Below are 21905 nucleotides of genomic sequence, written 5' to 3' on the forward strand. Positions count from 1 at the left end.
TACGTATTTCTCTTTTGTTTTAGCTTGGCCCTACTTATCATTAATGATGAGTAGATAGGTGATGGTGATCAGACGACGTGAATTATATGCTGCATTGGGAACGATGGGCGGTGATCACCTAGTTTAATTTAGTAAACATAGTATCAGTGTTTTAGTTGCTCCAAAAGTGTTTCAAAACTATTACTATTATTATTAATAAAGAATAAGTACTTTTCTTCCGCTATAAATCTCTGTTAAGCCTTACGTACTCACGTGGCGGTAATATCCCTAAGTTACTCTCTAAATCATGTTTTATAATAATTATTATTGGAGAGTAATTTGGGGGTGTTACTTAATTTTAGCTTAGGGCCTGTTCTTATTGACTGAACTCAGCTGAACTGAACTGAACTGAACTGAGCTGAACTAAACTGAACTGAAATTATTAGTTAGTAATTTTTAACTACAGATTAGTGATCTTTGATTATTTATTATTATACATATGTGTATATACAAATATACATATTAAAATATTTAAAAAAAATATACTATATAATTAAAATATTTTCTTTTCGAAGAGGACGAAGAACTAACTGATTATGAAAATGTGTATCAAAAAAATATAACCATTTGAACAATGAATTGTAACAATATTATTATTATTATTGTTATTATTATTATTATTATTATTATTATTACTAAATGTTATTATTAATTATTATTATTATTGTCGTTGTTGTTATAAGAGGTTAAAAGAATGAAATTTGGCTTTACATCATTAGCAATATCATTAGACATAAACTGAACTGAACTGAACTGAACTGAACTGAACTAAACTAAACTAAACTGAACTTATTAGAGCTAAACTGAACTAAACTGAACTGAACTTAAAATAAACGTAAGAGAACAGGCCCTTAGTTGAGAGTTTCTCTCTCTAGTTTTAGGGTTAGTTTAGGAGTAGATTTAGAGAGAGAAAGTGAGGGATTTCATTGGGGATTTGAGAGATTGAAGATTTGATGAGTGACATTTATGGCACTCATTTGATCTCTTTTTGGATGAATTTCATTTCATTTTATTACTCTTTTCTTTAGTTTTCCTTAGTTTTATTCTAGTTTTCTTCATTTTATGCTTTTTGTAGTTAGTTTCTCTATTTTATGCATTTTCTAGTTTACTTGCTATTTTTCCCTTTTACTTGCTTTTTATCCTTTGTTTGTAGGTTGTGATTGATTGTCCAAGGATTCCCGAGCTTCCTCTCCATGGTCTTTCATTGTTTTTCATGCCTAATGCTTGTGCAAAGAGTTTCAAGTCAAAGGGGGATCCAAGGAGCATGCTTTAAGGCCTTGTATATGCTCTTTTCATGGCTTATATCCTTCAAGAATTCCAAGAAAGTTGCTGCCTACCTTGTCCTCCATCACCATCATCTAGGATGTGTGCACCACATGAGCTAGGACGAAGAGAAGAAAGGGGGGCTGCCAGTTATGTGCGGGCGCACATGGGGAATGTGCGGCCGCACATTTGTCGTGTGCGGCCGCACATGAGGTGTGTGCGAGCGCACCTTTCTGGGTGTGTCCCGTGCGCACTTCTCTCTCTCCTCCGAGCGCCCGCACCGGCGTGGGTCTATTTTTGGACATCAATCCTAACTTCCCCTTTGTATATATAGTTATTTCCTTCCATTTTTAGAGGGAGAGATTAGATCTTCATTAGTGAGAATTAGATTAGATTAGATTTTAGAGAGAGAAAAACACTAGTTCTTAGCATTTTTAGAGAGAAAAAATGTGGGTTTGATGATTGATGATTGAAGATTGCTACATTTGATTTGATTTCTATCAAGTTTGTAAGGATTCTTTACTCTTTAATGCAATTTAATGTTTGATTTCATTAGTATTGTTGTTTGATTTGGTTAATTGATAGTTTGATAGATTTTGATTGAATTTTTTGGTTTCAATTTGATTTCAATTGATGAATTTGGGAATGATGATTAGTTTAGCTTTGATCTTGATGTTCTTCATGGATTGTAAGTAGTTTATTTGCTAGGGTAGTGGTGAAGCATGTATTAATGATGAATTGAGATTAATTTGGGGGAAATTGATTGAGTTGATAATGTGATTAAATTGGTTGATTGATTTTGTGCATGTGTGTGCTTGATTAGGCTTGATCACCCTTGTTATTCACACTAGATTGCATTGTGAGTTCACATTGATACGGACCATTGATTTGTGGCTTGCATTTACTCGATTGAGATATCTTGTGATGTTTCCTAGCTAGTGTTTGATGTAGTTGACGCTAATTAGACCTCTAGGAGAATAGCTTGATGTACTCTCTTGGTTGCAATTTCGGTTTTCCCTCACATTGCTTGACTTGATTGGTTGAATCCCCAAGTTGATTGAACTTCGTTGTTGATGCATGTGGATCCATTCCCCTAGTGCCTTTGCATTTGTTTAGTACAAGCTTTTAGCATTGCCTAGCTTAGCTCTAGTTTCTACCATAAACCCCTACTAGACTTCGGAATAGCTTGACTTAGGCATTGTGCATTCGACCTCCATTCCTTTGGGTTCGACCTTGACTTACCACTACACTAAATAGGGGTTAGTTGAGTTACAAATTTTGTTTGATTGGGTGGGGTGGTAGCCCAACGACCTACCGTTCTTCATCCCATCAAGATTCAAGGTGACAATTGTATTGAAGATCTCCATAATCAATCAATGAGGATTTCTAACTCTATCTCATTTTATTTCTTTGTTTAATTTCATGTTTCTTTGGTTTGATTTTGATGCTTGATCTTAATTAGTGTAATTGTTCTTCATATTTTGTTGATTCTTGATTTCTTTAGTTGTTTGTTAATTAGATAATGATTCTTGAGTAGTTGTTTAGCTAGGGATTGGGTGAAACTTGTATGATTGATTGATTGTGATTAATTTGGGAATTGTGTTGATTGATTGTTGAGATTAAAGTGATTAATGTAATTTTTCATGTGTGTAATTTGATTAGGCCTTGAGAATTATGCTAGATTGCATTGTAATTGCTAATGACACGACCCATTGATTTAGGAATTGCAATTGCCGATTGGTTTGGATTGTGATTCTCCTAGTTTGTTATTCGTAGAGACCACTAGCTTAACGATTAGGAGATAGCTCTTTGATTCCAATTGATAGCTATTATCATTAGTCTTCACAACCATTGATTGGCATGTTCTTCCCAAGTTGTTGCAATTGTCATGATTACTTGTTGATCCCCATTCCCTAGTGTTTCATTTGTTTGCTTCTTTGTTTAGTGGTTGTTAGTGTTACCTCTTTACCTTTGACTTCGACCTAAATTAGGCGCCCAATTGAAAGCACTTGGACATAACCGTTCCTTTGGGTTCAACCCTTGACTTACCTCTATATTTAGGTTTGTTAAGTGTTTATAAATTTTGTTTGGCTTAGGGAGGATTAGTCAACGACCTTGTTTTTCCTCTCGTCAAAGATGCAAGATACATTCAAACAGATAGCATCACCTTTAAGCAATTCATTAATAATGATATTGTTTGTACGAGCCAATCGTTCTTTGGAGAATCGAAATGACTTTGCAGCAGGAGGCGCACACAAGAAACTAGGTTGCGTGCGGATGGCGCGCGCAGCCCTGGACCTTGCACTGGGTGTGGTCGCGCAACTTAATAAGTTGCGCGCGCCACCTGTTCGTGTGATTTTTTTTTTCGAACAGTTTTTTTTGTATTTTTTTTTCTCATTCTTTTTTACTACTTTGATTTTTTTTTTTATGATACCCTTCGAATGTGACTCAAAATTGCGAAGGGACAACTTCATAATTGGGAACCTAAACCAAAAATTAAAAAGCTATCCTAAAACACTTCGCAAATAGTCATGTAATCACATAAGCATACCGTAAGCCAAGATCCACATAATGCCTTTCTAATGGTCAAAAGCTTGGGTGTCCAAAAGTACCATATCTTAAGAAACGATGCACAAATCAATCACTCAACGTGTAACTCATGGCATAGTCCTCCCAACATTTTGTTGGCGATATGGGTGGGATGATTGTTATTGATTTCGGGATAGAAGCCTAGTGTTGGCAACCCCTAATTAATGAGCCAATCCTTATGGATTATAGTGTGCTATGATTATGCATGATGCAATGTTGCTTGTTTGGCTTTTACTTTTGCGAAGAAGGAAGATATTATGCGTTCAAGTCTCGCTCTCTAACTAGAGATTATCCAAGTTAATTCTCGTTACAATCCATAGGCAACCTAGTGTTGGAAACCTTGGACCATAACTAAAAACTAATCTTGTAACCTCTAAGTCCCCAGTGGAGTTGCCACTGCAAGGAGGGTGTGCCCATCGTAAGGGATCTTTCTCCTTATATGCCCATGGCCCTTTAAAAGCCTAAGACTTTACACTTGTTAAGGTGTATAGGATTTGAATTCCTGACTGTTTGGGGGACCTTGAATTAGAGTTGATCCTATCATTATGCTTTTTTGTAGGAAACTAGTAAGGAGTCGCCAATGAGTTTTAGGAAAACTCATAAACCTCGTTCATACCTTTCTCCCAAGTAGGGTTCAAGGGATATTTAGCACAAATCGTAAGTTTACCCATGCCCAAATTGGTCTACTTATACCAGAATTGAGTTCGGGAGCGAGGGTACTAAAATAACGTCTCCTTTAGAGGGGAATCGTTATCCTATCCCTATTGCGGCCTCTACTAGCTCTTCCTTTTTCACAATTTCATTACCAAACAATATATGCAACGCGATACCTAAAAACTAAGTTAGTTGATTTTATGTACAAGCATTAATCACGTAGGAATTACATTGCAAAGTCGTTATTCTTTATTTAATTAATATTTGTTAAAAAACAATAAATAAACAATATTCACCTTGTCTTAAGTGATCAAACAACAATTAATTGTTCAATTCTATTCTTTATTTAACGCAAGATACTGTGTGAAATAAATTAATTAAAAGTTTATTTAAAGTGGTCAAACAACACTAATTAATCAATTAAAGGTTGTTTGAACAAGAAAAGAAAAGGTGATTGATCTAAGTGCTCAGAAATTTACCACTTTTCTTTGCTAGATCTTCGTTTAGAACACTTATGGACTCCTTCTTGTTCGGGAACCTCCACCATAGTAACAAGCAAGTAATAAAGGGGGTGAGTGTTTAGGACAAGTGGGTTGAGAGTACACAAGTTCACAAAGTTTCTGCCAGAATTTCGGGTTATTTTCTGTCTGTTTAAGCCTCGTATTAAGCCTCTATTCATAGGGAATGGGTGCGTTTAGGGTTTCGAGTGTTCTGCCGCAGCAGGTGTCGCGCGCATCTTAATGGGTTGCGCGCGTCTGCCCAGCGCAAGTGATTCAGGTGCGCTGCTATGGGTAGCGCAACGGTATGTCTTGCGCGCGGTATTATAGTAAGATTCGATTTTATATTTTTATAAAATTTTGAATCTTCCGCGAGCGCATACTAGAGGCTGCACTGGGTGTCACACGCAACCTTATGAGTTGCACGCGCCAGACCAACACGACTCTTTGAGATGCGCGCGGATTTTTCTGCGGCGGCTTTTATTTTTAACCTAGGCGCCTCTAAATCCGTCAAAATTAGGTTTAGACTTCGAGTTTAAGCCTAATTTCTTATCGAGATTAGTTAATTGGACTTTAATTCATTTTGTTTTGGGTTAGGCTAGGTATTTTGTATTCTTGTGGCTTAATCAGTTGTCCATAAGTATTCTTCACGTTGATCTAACACAAAGATGGTTTTATTTATCGCCATAGCACTTCCAGTCGGGATAGGAGGCCAAAAGTAGATGGCTACACCCACACATGAAAATTGTTTTGATTCTTGGTATATGATGATGAGTATTGTGAATAGGTTAGCCATGATTTGATGTTTGATTACTTGGATGTCCTAGTATGGGTCAATTTTGTCCAACTATTTGTGAATTTGGTGCTCGACTAGTTGATTTAGTTAGGAATTGTGTATTAGTTCCTGGTATGTCAATGAATTTGAGTATTGATATGCAACTTTGAGTAATGTTTGTATGACTCATTATTATGCACATTGAGGAGGACGAAGGCATTTGTTCTTTTAGGTGGCCTTCAGACGAATTTAGATAAATTTGTTCCCTTCTTGCTACTAGGGGTGAACATGGTCTGGTTTGGTGCGGTTTAAGTCCAAGTCAAACCAAACCACAAAATGCGGTTCGGTTAATTTTTCAAACCAAACCAAACCGTAATAATATGGTTTGGTGCGGTTTATGATGAGACGACATTTTTTCCTAAAAGTTGTCAAATAATACTTAGTAAATTTATAATAAAGTTTAATTAATTAGCTCAAAGGGATTAAATTACTACAAAGTTATAATAAAAATAACTATCAACTAATCAAGTGTTAACATAGTAAAACTTATAGTTTTCTTTTGATTTTTCTTTTTTTTTGATTTTTTTTATTTATTATATAATATATAATAATTATTTTAATTTATTTAAAAATTATATAAATATTAAAATACGGTTTACTGGTTTACGGTTTGGTTTGGTTTATAATTTTTGAAACCAAACCAAACCATCAACCGTATTTACAAAAAAAAAATCGAAACCAAACCGTATTTTTACAAACCATAAACTAAACCAAACCGCTATAATGCGGTTTGATCTAGTTTGGTTACGGTCCAGACCAAACTGTGTACAACCCTACTTGCTACCCATGTTGTTGCCTTGACTTTTCATTGTTTATTAGCCACATTTCAAGCCATTTTTGCCCCATTGTTTACTAGTCCCAAGCTTAGCTTGAGGGAGCTATTAGTGAGTGAAGTGAAGGAGTTTGTAGAGTGCCTATTATTTGCACAATTGGATGGTGTTGAGAAGTTGTTTGTTTTTTTTATTGTGGTTTATTTTGATGATTTTGAAAGATGAATTCTCTTGGAAAAAATAAAGCATGACGTTGAAAAAAAAAAGGAGAAAAAAAAAAAGCAAAAGAAAAAAAATTGTTCAATGTTCAAATGTTCTTAGTGAAGGCTATTTACAAGAAAGAAAATTGAGTTTCAAGTGAAAAATTCAAGTGTTCAAGAGTACAAAGTTTGTTTGATTCGCTTAATTCTTAATTATTATATTTTTGTGAGCGAGATTGTAAATGTTGGGAATTGTTGATATAATTGGATGTTTGGTGAATTTTTGTGGAGTTGAGTTGTGTTGGAGATGATTTGGTCATTATTTGTTTTTTACCTTGGTTTTATTTATTAGGATTTGGCTCCCTTAAGCATGACTTTACTCTCACATTTTCCCAAATATTTCCTACCTTTTACCCTAGCCTTACATTACAAGCTTTGAACAACTTCCAACCTTTGTGCATAGAGTTTTATGGATGTGAAATTAGTTGTTTATCAATGGAAAGAATGAGTTTGATATATTTCAAATCGACTACTAGGTTGAGTGCTTGTTTTCTTAAACACACGAGTGTTGTGAGTTTGGGAGGGCATTGTTCACAATAAATGGGCTGGATGGGGAGCAATTGGATACATTTTATATCCGTCATATAAAAGAGTGAAGAGTGTGTGAGCACTAATCTTGAATTCCGTATACACTTGTGGTTTGCTCTATTTGACAACTATTAGGGAGGATGTGTAGTTGGATGGATTGATTAGTTGACTTTGATGCATATTTGTTGGATTTGCCTTGAATTTCTTATACTTGGTTTTAATTTATTTTTGGGGTGAAGTATGTTTTATTTGTTCATTAATGAGCTCTTTGCTTTGGGACAAGCAAAGGTTTGTTTTGGGGGAGTTTGATATGTTCATTTTATATAGTGATTTACCCTCGTCCCTTGGTCATAACTAGGAGTATTTTTGGCTCTTCGGAGTCACTTTTATTACTAATATGTGTTTCCTGGTGTCTTCATAGATTTGGTATTGTTTTACAGAAAATTGCAGATATGGAGCATTTTCCCGGACCTATTAGAGCCACTACGAGCATTAGAGCTATATGACCATCTTCCATAGCCCAAGACCGGTTACAGTTGTCAAACCAGTGATTAAGGGCTCGGCAAAGAAGAATTCGAGGCATTAGACTGAGCTATAAAGACCCACAGAGGAAATCCGGATTTGGATCAAGAGGAAATAGCCTAAATTGAATAAGGCCCTTTGCGCGGAAGATCGCCCGACCGAGTAGGCCCTCGCCCTGAGGCGCGCCCGGCTGGGCGAGATGAAGGAAGAAAATAATGCTTCGCCCAGAGGCGTGCCCGACCGGGCATGAACGAAGCACACTCTCACAAAAAGGCGGGCCCGGCCGGGCGAGATTCCGCCCGACCAGGCGCGTGTTTTCTGAAGGAGCTTTGACGATTTTTTAGTTTATTTTTTTAATTAGGATTTTTAGCTTAAGTATAAATACGCTTTTGTTAAGCGGGATTCACTTAAGTCTTTTCATTAGTTAATTTCTTAGATTTAGTTTTAAGTTTTAAATCATTACTCTTGTTCTTTCTACACTTTTGGTTTATGCAATTCATTATTTCTGTTTATTTTGATAACGATTTCTTCCCCTTTTATTCTCAGTAATTTATTTGCTTTGATTAATCGTGTCTTGTTTATTTGCTTTGCTTTAGATCTTAATATGTGTGAATAGATTTATTTCTAGGGTTGTGGGGATCCATAAATAATATGAAAGGGTAATTTATTATTGTTGATTGTTAATGCTTTGGTTGATTTCCTATTGATTATTTTAATGTTATGCAATTATATTAGGCTTGATTTAATTATATGAGTTATGCAATATTAAGTCGAGAGATGAGAATTGATGTTTAGGCTTAATTTCAGTAGACAGCCTAATTTATAAATTATTAAGTCAAGATTCGAGAGATGCGATTTAATACCGGTAGATTAATTATGTGATTATAATACATAGCGAAAGCCCTTTATGATCTGATTAATTGATGCATTGATGATTGATTATTGTGTTTTACCATGGAATATTATTTATTGGTGAACCTATACCCTATGCTTTGATTTATTGTTATTCCTATAATTCTTAATCGCTTTAGTTTATTTATTCTCTTTATTTTAATTCCCCTAAAAATAATTTGATTACTTCATAGTTTAGATTATATTAATTAATTAGGAATAGAAAGACTTGTTTCCCTGTGGATTCAACCTTACTTCCCTGTCTGCTTTACCTAGAGGACTTAGGTAATTCTTTTGATTAGGGGATACGACTTTGTCCTGTCACACGTGTCACATTAACCTGATATAACAGGTTGGGTGACCAGTTGGGATCATTTTGAGCGAATAACCCCCAAAGTTCGGATTATTTACAACCAATCCAAAGTTGGGATTATTTTTACCAATTTTTTCTTAACCTTAAGGGTAAGTGAGATTTCTCTCCACCATTGATTTCTCAATTGTGTTGTTGTTGATGAAGGGTCAATAATTAGGATGCTATTGTTGAGGTTTGTGAATAAGATGAAGATGATGAAGACTGACTAATTGTCGTTTTCTCCATGTCCAACTTCTCTATTTTCATTTCAACAGAGTAAAGAATGAAGTTACAAAAGCACCCATGCTTTATGATGAGCCGAAATGACATTAATTACCTGGTATAAATTTCGCATGTTTCACTAATAGAAACTTGGATTTTCTCACTACCTAAACTAGAAATACTTTATATAAAATCTTAAGAATTATAGTTTTCTAATGCATTACGATAATCACCATATGTTGTATGGGCTTTTAGCCGAAAAAGTTAAAATAATAAATAGAGATGAGAGAAAGGAAAGAATAATAAAAGTTGTATTCAATCCATTGAAAAACGTACTACATAGCAACATATATATAGTGTAAAATAACTAAGCTATAAGTAAGGAACATGATCTCATGGTCGTTGATCATGCTAACATTAACCAACTAACCTAACCCGCTACTTATATGACTCCAAACACAAACTAATACTTAGCAGAGCATATTCCAACAGAAAAGCCCACATAATCAGTACTCTTAGTTCTACCATGTTGGAAGTCTTAGTAGCCTTGTTATCAGTACAAATTATCTGATTGATCTCAGGGATTTTAACTTACAGAACTATAGTCAGAAGATTTGTAATAGAGAGAAAATCAACAGCAGTCAAGTTCTTGGTTTTTGCATTTGGGCTCCTTATTAATATGCATGGCCATGCCATGGTTACATGGCTCGGTCACAAATTTGAAGCACAACTGTGGAAGTGAAGGACTGTATATCAGTAGTTTAACTCCATTCATGATTTTCTGAAGAAACTTACCTTAGTTTCTGATTCTCAAGCAAAAACTGACCTCACATCTCAAGAAGTTCAGAGACCTTACCTACACATGGTGGCCGTTTAATTCAAACTATAAGAGTGATAATCACCAAACCGAGCATCTAAGGGGTCTGTTCTCTTCAGCTTAATTTCAGTCCAGTTCAACTCTAATCAGTTCAGTTCCTAAGTTCAGTCTCCCATAAACAATTCATTTCAGTTCAATTCAGCTCAGTAAAACAGGCCATAAATCCAAACTGGGAGCCTGGGAGGTAATATATATCATATGTACATCAACCTTTACTCATTCTGGTTAGTACTCATAGAAAGAGTACCAAATTGCCGTGTATAATAGTGAAAGATTCAAAGAAAACTATACACGCTGTGAGGGAATATAGCCAAAAAAAATTTACCAAATTCATAATGTTAATTACTGTCATTAAATTATAGTACAAAAAGATAACATCAAGTAAAATGTAATGAAGAACTATTACAGAGGAACCAAAGAATTCAACAAGATATGGTGTTTCCTATTCACTGTAAGGGAAAGGTTCTAGTCAAACCTCCTTCAAAAATTAAGTGACATATTGACATCAATTCTTGGGGTAGGTCACTACCAGTTAGTTCCAATCCAAGTGAACAGAAAAGGAACTAATCGACAAATGAATGGGAAACCTCCTGGGCTAATAAGAATAACTCTAGTGTATTTCACTTTCACAAGCTGGTCGATCATCACAACTAATGATCGAAAGTATTCTACAGAATCTCATCCCCCAAAAATAATAAAGGTGAAAAAATAAGGGAAAATTTTGGTAAAAGAAAACAGAGGAGAAAGGAGAAAGCCTGATGCTTGCTAGCCATCCTCTTGCACGTCTGACTATCCCTTCAAGTGTTACAGCACATTCTCCTCTGGTTCCCAGCTGCATCAGCAACATTGATGGTCGTACCTTGACCAGGAAGGTTGCTGGAAGCTTCCTGTGCTGCCAAAGCTTTCTTGCTAATTATATGGTAAATCTCTGTTAGTATTGTTTGGAAAGCCTTCTCAATGTTGACTGCTTCCAATGCCGATGTCTCAAGAAAAGATAGGCCCTCCTTTTCAGCCAATGCATGGCCATCCTCTTCTGCGACGGCTCTCAGATGTTTTAAATCTGACTTGTTTCCAGCCATCATGATGACAATGTTAGAATCTGCATGGTCTCTTAGTTCACGAAGCCATCTCTGGACATTATCAAATGTTTGTTTCTTAGTTATATCATAGACAAGGAGCGCACCAACAGCTCCTCTGTAGTAAGCACTGGTGATAGCACGGTACCGCTCTTGACCAGCAGTATCCCATATCTGCGCCTTCACAGTCTTTCCTTCTACCTGTTTTAGTGTGCAAAAAGAAGTCATTAGTACTAGCAGCATAATAGATAGTTGACCAAGCTTTCTCACAATCCATCAAGTATATAGGGGCTCAATGCATAAAACCAACATATAAATGGCAATGTAACTACTACCACGATTGCAGAAGCCTTTAAGACGAGACAATAAGTCTTCAGCAGTACAAACTGAAGAGAAACCCAATAGATAGTTGACCAAGCTTTCTCAGGACCCATCAAGTATATAGGGGCTCAATGCATAAAACCAACATATAAATGGCAATCTAACCACTAACACAATTGCAGAAGCCTTTAAGACGAGACAATAAGTATTCAGCAGTACAAACTGAAGAGAAACTCCCCCCCCCCCCCCAAACACCCACACCCACATAACAAAAAGAGTAAGACATCCAACGGCTTTCAACGTAAAAATCAACACCCAATGCTCATGTGGCCAATTCATTTCCATGAATCAATGATCTCAGACACCATTATGTGTATTCCTTCGAAAAAGAATCCTTTAATTCAGCTCATCTTCCATAAAAGTTATATGCAATGATAGCATAACAACTTCAGTGCATGTGAGATTTAAACTACAAGGCCATCGCTTAACAAATCAAGCATCAAGGAAATCCTTCTACCATCCACAAGAGAGTGAAGAAGTAGCATAGTTCCTATTATATCCAAGAGGAAATGGAAAAACAAAAAGACTATGAAAAGCAAAGGAAAACAAATCCATCACCACGATACTTCTGAGTCATACACAATCCTCAAACGAGCTTCATCAAAACGGTAAATTTCATTCAAGTCAAGCAATTCAAGCCAGATTCTAAACTCAACCCAACCATCTGATACCTCATATCAAAAAATGTAAACAGTCAAAGAACATTAAGGCCTCAATCAAAAGGCATGATTCAACTACTAGACCTTGAGCTTCAACAAAAAGATTAAGAGAACCATCATAATCGGACACTCGTCAGGCTCGAAAACCAGACCGCTCATCTATCATTTCTAGCATATACCAATCAATAAAACTAGCACATTCAAACGATCAACTATTATTGAGCTTTACCATATGAAATTGAGATCGAATAAATAGCAAAAACAAAGCAAAATACCAATCCAAATCATTATCATTTCCATAAGCTTATCAACAACATTATCATATAATATAAGAAATCAAAAGTAGTATGCAAAATCAACAGATTTGTGAAGAGAGAAAAAGATGAACCTGAAGAGTACGAGTGGCGAACTCGACACCAATGGTGGATTTAGATTCCAAGCAAAATTCATTCCTCGTAAACCTCGAAAGTATGTTAGATTTACCAACACCAGAATCACCGATCAATACGATCTTGAAGAGGTAATCGTATTCGTGATCTACTCTATTCGCCATATTTCCGACGAAGAAATCGAAAACCCTAAAATGCAATCGAAACCCTAATTCAGATCCAATAAACCAAACAAAAAACAATCAATAATTACAATGATCACAACAAAAATGGAAGAAAATAGATCGATCTTCAAGGAATATTAACAAAAAATGGTGGAAAAATGAATATGGAAATGTAAATTACCTGAATAGGAGAGAGAAAGAGGGGAAATTGGTAGGAAGGAGTGTTGATGGAGAAGTGGTAGTGTTGGAAATTGAAGGAATTGGGGAAAAGGGAAAGAGAAGAGAGAGAAAGGAGAAAACAGAAAGGAAAAATAGTGAAACGGAGAAAACGATGATGAAAAGAAATCAACCCACTATTTGAAACGGTCTGTTTTGGTGTATTTGTAAAAAAAAAATTACTCAAACATCTTGTTTTACTTTTGTTAACCATTTAGGGTTTATTTGGCATAATTTTTTGTTTTCAATTTCTTGTTTTTATAAATATCAAAAACAGGAAATAATAAAAAGGTGTTTTTACTTTTCTGTTGTTAGTTTTCAAAATTATCATGAATTTATTAAGTTTAAATAATTTTTAATTCATTACGAGACATATATCATATACTTTTAAAAAACAAAAAACCAAAAAACAGAAAAACATAGCAATACCAAACGAACCCTTAAAATTTTATTTGATTTTGCTAACACCTAAAATCACATAATTTAAAATTCCTACCGCTTAACACTTTCAGTTATTATTTCCGTTAGTGAGATCCAACCATCCAAACTGTCACCTTCTGCCCACCACTCCCTCCTCAGCCACCCTAACTGTCTCCCCGTCAGCCACCAAAAAATTTTAAAAAAAAATTAAGGAAATTTTGACATTTGCTACCAAGAAAAACACCTCAATTCACATTTGCTACCGGTTTGATTTTTTTTCTTTTTTTTTTACTTTGCTACCACCTAAATCAGAATTTGTTGAAAATCACTACCACTTAACAGAATCCGTTAGGATTTCGTTAAGTTTATTCTGATTCCGTTAAGTTTATTAAAAAAAAAATTAAAAAAACAAAAACAAGAACCAGTCACCCTTAAAACATCTTACTTCTCCCATTAGCCACCCTCCCCCTCCCCATACCGCCGCCACCCTCACCTCCACCGCCATTCTCTCTCCTACACTCGCACCACAATATCCACCACCACCAACACCATCGGACACATTCTCAATTGGGATTTTTTGGCTGAGATCGAGGCGGGTTTTCGAGGGGAGGGGACTGCGAACGGGGCTGGGATCGCAACGCCAGCACTGATACTGTCGTTGGGGGTTGCGAATTTGGGTTCGATTGATGCGGCTTCTCTGATTGGTTGCGGAGCTAGCAACGTTGTTGTTGTGTGCGGCGACTAGCGGTGGCTAGGATTGGTTGTGGTTGCTGTTGGTGCCGATTGGTGGTGATGAGAGGGAACAGGGGAAAGGGGTGTAGACACGGAAATTTTATGGGTGTCATACATTAAATTAAATAAATTAATTTGGGTTAAAATCATATGAATGATCCATTTTAATTAATTTTGGCACATCCAAATAAATAATCTGATTAATTAAATAAAATTCGGGTTATAAAATAAATTAAATGGACCAGGTTAAAAGACTTTTAAGTCATAAAATGGGCCAGACCCAAATCTACTAAGTCCACTTAAGGGGTTCTCATCTCCTATAAATACACCATTCCTCCATCAGTTAAGGGGATCCAGCAATCATTATTCCAAGAGCTCATAAAACTCAAACGGAATTCTCTATGAAGTAAGTCAACAAGCATATCAAACTTGTGCCGACTTGTTCAGATACATTCAAACACATTTGAACGGGACTAAGCTTCAAAGCCCTCGTTCAGGTGTATTCAAATAAAACCCTTAAATACAGGTTGGCATCATCAAACGTCACCCTGCATTCAAACTCAAGTCGACGTCATCAAACGTCAACCTACAGGTGTCACACACGTGTCATCGTCAAGCTGCGGAACAGAATCAGAGGATTTAGTTTATTTCATTATAAACTGTTATACAGAGATTGTACCCAAAAAATTCATATTAATATAAATTCATTTGTTACTTTATTTCCCGTCTTTATTTATTTAGACTCGAAATTTGTGTAAACAAATTTTGGCACGCTCGGTGGGACCACCAGCATAAAAATTTGTAAACCATAAAAATTTCAAACCTGCAATATATAATTAAAGAGGCAGAAAAATGTACGGAAACAATTATTTCATTGATAATTTGTGGGGTTACAACTCTCGTAGATCTCTTGATTCCTCTCTCCAAAGGGTTAGGGTTTTGATATTTGTTTATAGTACGGGGCTTTGTCGGCTTATTCCATACTATGTACCTACAATGTTTGGTAGTAGGGAGGAGATGGGGTCTTTGTGACTTGTTCCATCTGAGCCTCATTAAACCCTAGATACGACCCTCTTTATATAGAGTGTCGTAGAGTAAAAGATAATAATCTATGAGATTCTGAAGATAAATATATTATATTTTTTGATATTATCTCCTTATTTACATATATCTGACACCTAATAAATTAACAAAATTGCGGTGTCAACAAGGGGCAGCGAAAGGGTTGGTAATTGATGGTGGTTCGCTATGGTTCTGCTGCTGATTGGCGGTTGTTGATGGTGGTTTGAGCGGCTATGCGAAGTGGTGAATAATTATGGCTGATTATGATGGTGGTATCGTGAGTCTTGGTTGGAGGTGCGGCTGTTGATTGGCGGAGAAGGTGTTTTGGGGCTGTTTAGAAAGGAAGAAGGAGCAGGGGAGTTGTTTGGGTGGCTGGAGTTGCGGGCAGGGGATTGGGCAGCTGGTGGGTGGGGAAGGAGTGGTGGCTGGACGGTGGTTGGGTGGGTTTGATGTTGAACAGTGGCGGTGGATTAGGCAGCTAGTGGATGGGAAGGAGTGGTGGCTGGACGGTGGTTGGGTGGTGGTAACGGAAATACTAACAGTGTAAGACAAGTGGTAGTGATTTTTAACAAACTCTAATTTAAGTGGTAGCAAAGTAAAAAAAAAAAAAAAAAAAAAAATTAAACCGGTAGCAAATGTGAAGCGAGGTGTTTTCCCTAGTAGCAAATGTCAAAATTTCCAAAAAATAAATAATTAAAAAACTTAATACAAAAAAAAAGGGCCTAGCCTCTCCCCATCAACCACCCCTCCCCCCCGCCGGGGGCCGGAGCCTAAGCCTTGGCCAGCGGCGACCCCACCCCAATCCCTTTCCCCCAAAAATCGGCACCTGTAACCTTAAACCACCAGCCGGAATTCGAAATCACCCTAAACGGATTTTAGAGTTTCGCTTATGGTGGTTTTGGTGTGATGGTTTAGGGCTAGGGATGGCCGAAAAGGGTACGGGAAGAGGAGGGCAGTTCGATTTCGGTGGTGGGAATGGGGGAGGGGGCCGATTCTAGTAGGGCGAATTGGGAGGTTTGGGTTGATTCCGGTTGGTTTCTAGTTTGGGGTTAGGGTCGGGGCAGTAAGAAGGGGAAAGGGAGGGGGCTAAGCTGCGTAGGTGGGGAAAAGGGAGTGGGTTGGGGTCGTCGGTGCCAGCCGAAGCTTTGGGCGCCGGCCGCCGACAGGGGGGAGGGTGGCTGACGGGAGGGGTTGGGTAGATGAGGGTGGCTGGGTTTTTTGTTTTATTATATATATATATATATATATATATATATATATATATATATATATATATATATATATATATATATATATATATATATATATATATATATTTTTTTAATAAAGTTAACGAAACCCTTACGGATTCTGTTAAGTGGTAGTGAATTTTAAATTATGTGATTTTAGGAGGTAGCAAAATAATTTAAAATTTTAAATGGGTAGCAAAAGTTAAACAAGGGTATTTGAGTGGTACCAAAAGTGAAAATTTCCAAAAGAAAAATTACTGCGTACTTTTTTTTTCATACACCACGAACCTAGTGTTTTAATAAGTGTTACACTTTTGTTTTTTTTTTTAAGAAAAAAAGTGTTACACTTTAATCAACACATAATTTTAGACAATTTAATTGATTAAAATAAAATACGAAATACTTCGTATGAGGTAAGTGGGGTAAGTTAGTAGGTTTGGATGGGGACCATGAAAAAAGAAAAAAAAAATTGTTTTTTTGTTAAAAAGGAAAGTGTAACACTTATTAAAAAAAAATAAACGGAGAAAGTACTGCGGTTGTAATATTTAATTATTGTCATATTATTAAAAATTAAGGAAGGCCAACATCACACAAGAACTTTTGATACGTTAGATAGAATTAAACTAAATGACCTACATTAGCTATTCAATTAAATGTTCGATTTCCCACACGATATAAATGTTGAAGCCCCAACTAAAATTGTTGAGGAAAAGACGCTGCCTGCAATAATATGATTAATATGTCGCGAGGTCACCCATAAATTTTTAATTGAGTTCATAGCCATGAGATTGTCGTTTTCAATACAGATTTATTTTGTTCTATTGTTCAATCTCAAGAAGGATGCCTTGTGGAGAGTAGATGCTTTAGCTATGAAACATGTAGTTTTACCAAGGTTAAAACTACGAGGGCATTGAAGATTGTCGGTTTGTGTCTCAAATGATGTTTCATATTGCTGCTAAATTATGTTGTACCTAGCTGTTAAAGTTGAGTTTAGAAGAATTTGTAGGTAACCAAGGTAGAGTTTGTTTATGAAACATGTGTGGCAAGTAAGATCTCGATAGTGGAGATTTCATAGGGTGAAAAATATTGGTCGTCAGAATTCTATAAGTCACCTATTAAATGCATATTGTGCTCGATGGTAGATTCCTTTCCCATAATTTACCACAAAAAATACTACGTAAAAAAGGCGTGATTTAGACTGAGGCAATTTCAATATTTCATACACGACACATATACAAAAAAAGTGTATTATCGTATAACTATTTTTAAAATTAAATATGAAAATTTCACTATGTAGCATACAAGTTAATAATCATGAAAGTCATTGACAAGGCTCGGTTCGATCTCCACAACAAATATTTACTGAACTTAATTATTTATATATTTTTAACATTTTTTTTAATTTGAAATTAAATAATTTTGGTAAGCTTAAATTATTTTTACAGTACTATTATATTTATTTGTTCTTTGAGGTAATTGATCTATACTAATTAAAAATTATTTTTATTGAACTAGAATTATTTTAATTAAACAAAAATTATTTTTATTGAATAATATTCATTTAAGGTGAAGAGAGAGCTAGACCTTACAAAGTATATATTTGCAGCTCAATAGCACCCTACTTCCACTTACAGTGTGCGAGGAAACTAAGGCACAAGGGTGCCAAGTGAGGATTCGAGCATCCTGGCAAGGGTCTTATTGTGCGCTCTATTGTCTATGGCACTAAAAAGTTAGACTACGGCATTAAGGGAGAGTGCTTAGTTCAACCAAGAAGTTTTGTTTAGCACTAAGGAGGCGTGCTAGCAAGGGCATTTGATTAGCACAAAGGATTGTTTATGTGACGTTGGGCACAGGGGGTAGTGACAAGGGGAAAGTCTGACTTGTCTACAACGGATTGTAAGCGGGTGGCACACTGTGTGTAACTAGGCTGATTAATCTGCACATGAAAGGTCATATATAAGAGTGATATTAAGAATATAAAACTTAATTCTGTATATATCATCGTCATTTTGTGACTCTTTTCATTAAAAAATTTTAATACTACCTCCGATTTTTTTTAGTTACAACTTTGGAATATTTTATATCTCTCAAATAATACCTCAAAGTTGCAAATAAAAAAAATCGAAGGCAGTATAACAAATATTGCAAATAATATCAAAATTTGGAGTTTTCTTGATGCTCCACTTCCTAATTTAATCAAAATGACATGAATAGCTGATTATAGTTTAATTAGTAATTATTGCACTAAAACTTGCCCATTATTGTTGTTGCAAAAAAATTTCTAACAATACCATGTATAGTATAATTGTACATTTGTACTAGCATAATGTATAAATCATAGTGGAGCATGGCGACGTCGTATTGAACAAGTTGGCAAGATTATATAATACTGGCATTGAGATGTCATTTGACAGAGGCAGACTGGCAAGATGGCAAAGAAAGGAGAGAGAATAACTGAATAAGATAGAAAACAAAACAAGGAATCATCAGTGGATGTTTTTTAGTTCCTTCAACGTCCCTATATTCCATTATTCCACCCCTACCATGATTAATTAATTATTCTACTTCCATAATAATGCACCTACATCATTAGCTAATTTTATATTACACCAACATAATATAATTACATACTCGTAGTAAAAAAGTCATAATACATTGGGTTCATTGGTTTATGCTTATTTTTATTGATTAAATTTCAATTTTTAATGTACAATTAGTTATCTGTTGTACACATTGGTTAAGAAATACTCTTGATTGTACCTTACAAGATGCATACGTCAGTTGTATGCATGATGTATGATGAAGATCTTCCGACGATCAAACAAATTTGATGTTTATTTTAATAATGTTAGTGCAAATACTAGAGAATAATGTTGTTTATTACAAAGTCCTATGATTGTGGATGTGAAGCAACGTGATTAATTCAAACCAACCATTACATACTACCCATTGACAGCGTGGGAATAACATGAGCCAGAGATCCGTTGAATGTGACAAAGTGAAAAGTTGTGTTATGTTGTTTGTTTGTTTGTTCTGTTCAATCTTGAGGAGTTAGGGTTCTATCAATTATGGTTTTTATTATTGCAAATTCTATGTTCGGAATCTAATTTTACGTACCATGCAAACTTTGTTTAATCTAACAAACTTTAATTTATTTAATCTAGCAAACTATAATTGCTTTACATTGTTCACTTTTCCTCTCCCAATGATACTCCTCTTTGATGGGTTTTGTATTTTAAACCATACTTAGTGTTTGATTAATTATATATTAGTTTCAATTATTGTGCGGCTACCTTTAGTGAAACTAGCAAATTGCACCTTATTTGACAAAAACTTCTTGGGAGAGATTTCAAAATTATTTACGGCAATATTAATCACTATCTCATGTCAACTCTTTTAAACTTCTTGGCGATGCCCCAGGTTTTGTTTAAATAAAAATATAATACCTTTGGTTTTAATAATATCTCAAAAACATTATCTTAAGTTTAAATAATAAAATAAAAATTCAAAAAAAAAAGTATGGGATAAAAAAAGAGATGTAGTAGTATATGTTTTACAATTAAGTAGGGATTTGCATAATAAGTTTGTTTTTTTTTTTTTTTTTTTTTTTTTTTTTTTTTTTTTTTTTTTAGCAATTACATAATAAGTTATAAAACTTTTAGAATCCAAGTTAATGAAAAGCTATAGCTCATAAATGTTAATTAAGTTATTGAATAACATTAATTGTGGAATAAAAAACAAATACAATAGAGTAAAAAGGAAATAATTTGTGGAAAATCTATGTGGTCTAAATATAATAATGGTCATAATAATTGGAAATTCCAAGGGTTGTGAGGGGATTAAATATGGTCTAAATATGTATATGTGGCATCATGTCATCATATATGTGGTGATATGTAATAGATTTCATTATGACATGGAGTGACAAATGTCGTCAACATGTTGTCCCTATGAGATTTAATAATATTATAGATTGAAGTTGAAATTAAAAAATGAATGTATGTATGTTTTAATTGAATAATAAATAATAAAACAGTATGGAGTAATATAGTATTGAGTAGTTAATACAAAGTTGTGAAATAAGGAGCATTATAGTCAAATTGGAAAGTTATATCGTGTAGTTTAAATCATTCTATTAAGAACAATAAGTATTAAGAGGCATTGATAGTATGGTAAATTTTGTTCTTATGTTTAGTGGTTCAAATTATATTTCAATCATAATTTTGCAATGGCTCTTGATATTTAATGTAGAAGAATAGGTCATGATATGTCATTGCTCATGTGGCGCCAAATTTATTAAATGAAGGATGTCACATGACAATAACATGTTATTCCATTGAGTTTTAATAATATTATAGATATACAATGTATCTTTAGATTGATAGGCAATTTCGTGCAAATTACACTAATTTAATTAGTAGTAATTAAGATCGTAGTCATCAAATTTGTCATCTCATTAGTTCCATAGTAATTGATTAATTACTAATTGGAAAAATAAGGCAATTCAAAGGTTGTCAATATTCTTACCCGAGATTCTTTGAATTGATAATTCATTTCATCATTAATGACAATAACAAATATACGTTGATATTTTTAGACCTCATGTGGGTACAACAGTAGCATAAGGTCTACAAATACCAACAAGACTGTTGGTACTTTTGAATCTCATGTTGGTACAATATTTATATTCCAACATGAGGTCTAAAAGTATTACCAGTGTTTTTCCCATTCATGACTACGATAATTCTTGATGTGGACTTTTTCGCTTTTCCCTTGAAGTTTGAGGCTCTAATCTTGTTAAAATTGGGAGGGGGGTGCTTTGGGGATGAAAATCCCCTTACCTTATCTACTCTTAACTACATGGCCCATAAATATTAAAAACAAAACCGTAAAAGTTCAAATTTGATTTGAGTAGAGTTGACAATTTTTTACACGACCAATACAGGCACGCCACGAACACAAAGTTATCGAGTTTACATGATGTTGACACAACACAACTCCAACCTAAATGCAACCCGTTTTAAATTTTAATAAAGCTTTTGATAGATTTCATGAAAACACTATATTGACACGAAAACCAAACACGACACGACTGTTTGCGAGTACGTGAAAACCAATTAGAGAAAGCTCTCCCGAGTCCAAAGTCCCAACAAGAGTTTGAAGGACATATTAAAACCCAATAAAAAATGGGCCTTCAAATTAAATGGCCGTCAAAATACACCACAGGCTTGAACAACAACAGGCCATCTCAAGCCATGGTGGTGTTTGTTGCCATTTA

The 21905-nt window shown here is 35.1% G+C and overlaps 1 protein-coding gene across 2 annotated transcripts; it reads right to left on the minus strand.

The window, feature by feature from the left end:
* Positions 1–10655: 10655 nt before the first annotated feature.
* LOC145562369 (ras-related protein Rab2BV) lies at positions 10656–13304 on the minus strand. Of its 2 annotated transcripts, none has more exons than XM_081622621.1 (3): positions 13150–13304; positions 12804–13012; positions 10656–11576 (listed from the first exon to the last, which is right to left on the minus strand). In XM_081622621.1, exons 2-3 carry the CDS (start codon positions 12966–12968, stop codon positions 11097–11099), a joined length of 645 nt encoding a protein of 214 aa, XP_081478747.1. In that variant the 5' UTR covers positions 12969–13012; positions 13150–13304; the 3' UTR covers positions 10656–11096. The 2 variants fall into 2 exon arrangements, with proteins under 2 accessions (XP_081478747.1, XP_081478748.1); XM_081622622.1 differs by having other exon boundaries at positions 12804–12993; positions 13150–13303.
* Positions 13305–21905: the final 8601 nt, after the last annotated feature.

The sequence above is a fragment of the Chenopodium album genome, chromosome 10, assembly GCF_948465745.1.
Source record: "Chenopodium album chromosome 10, dcCheAlbu1.1, whole genome shotgun sequence".
In the NCBI taxonomy this organism is placed as follows: Eukaryota; Viridiplantae; Streptophyta; class Magnoliopsida; order Caryophyllales; family Amaranthaceae; genus Chenopodium; species Chenopodium album.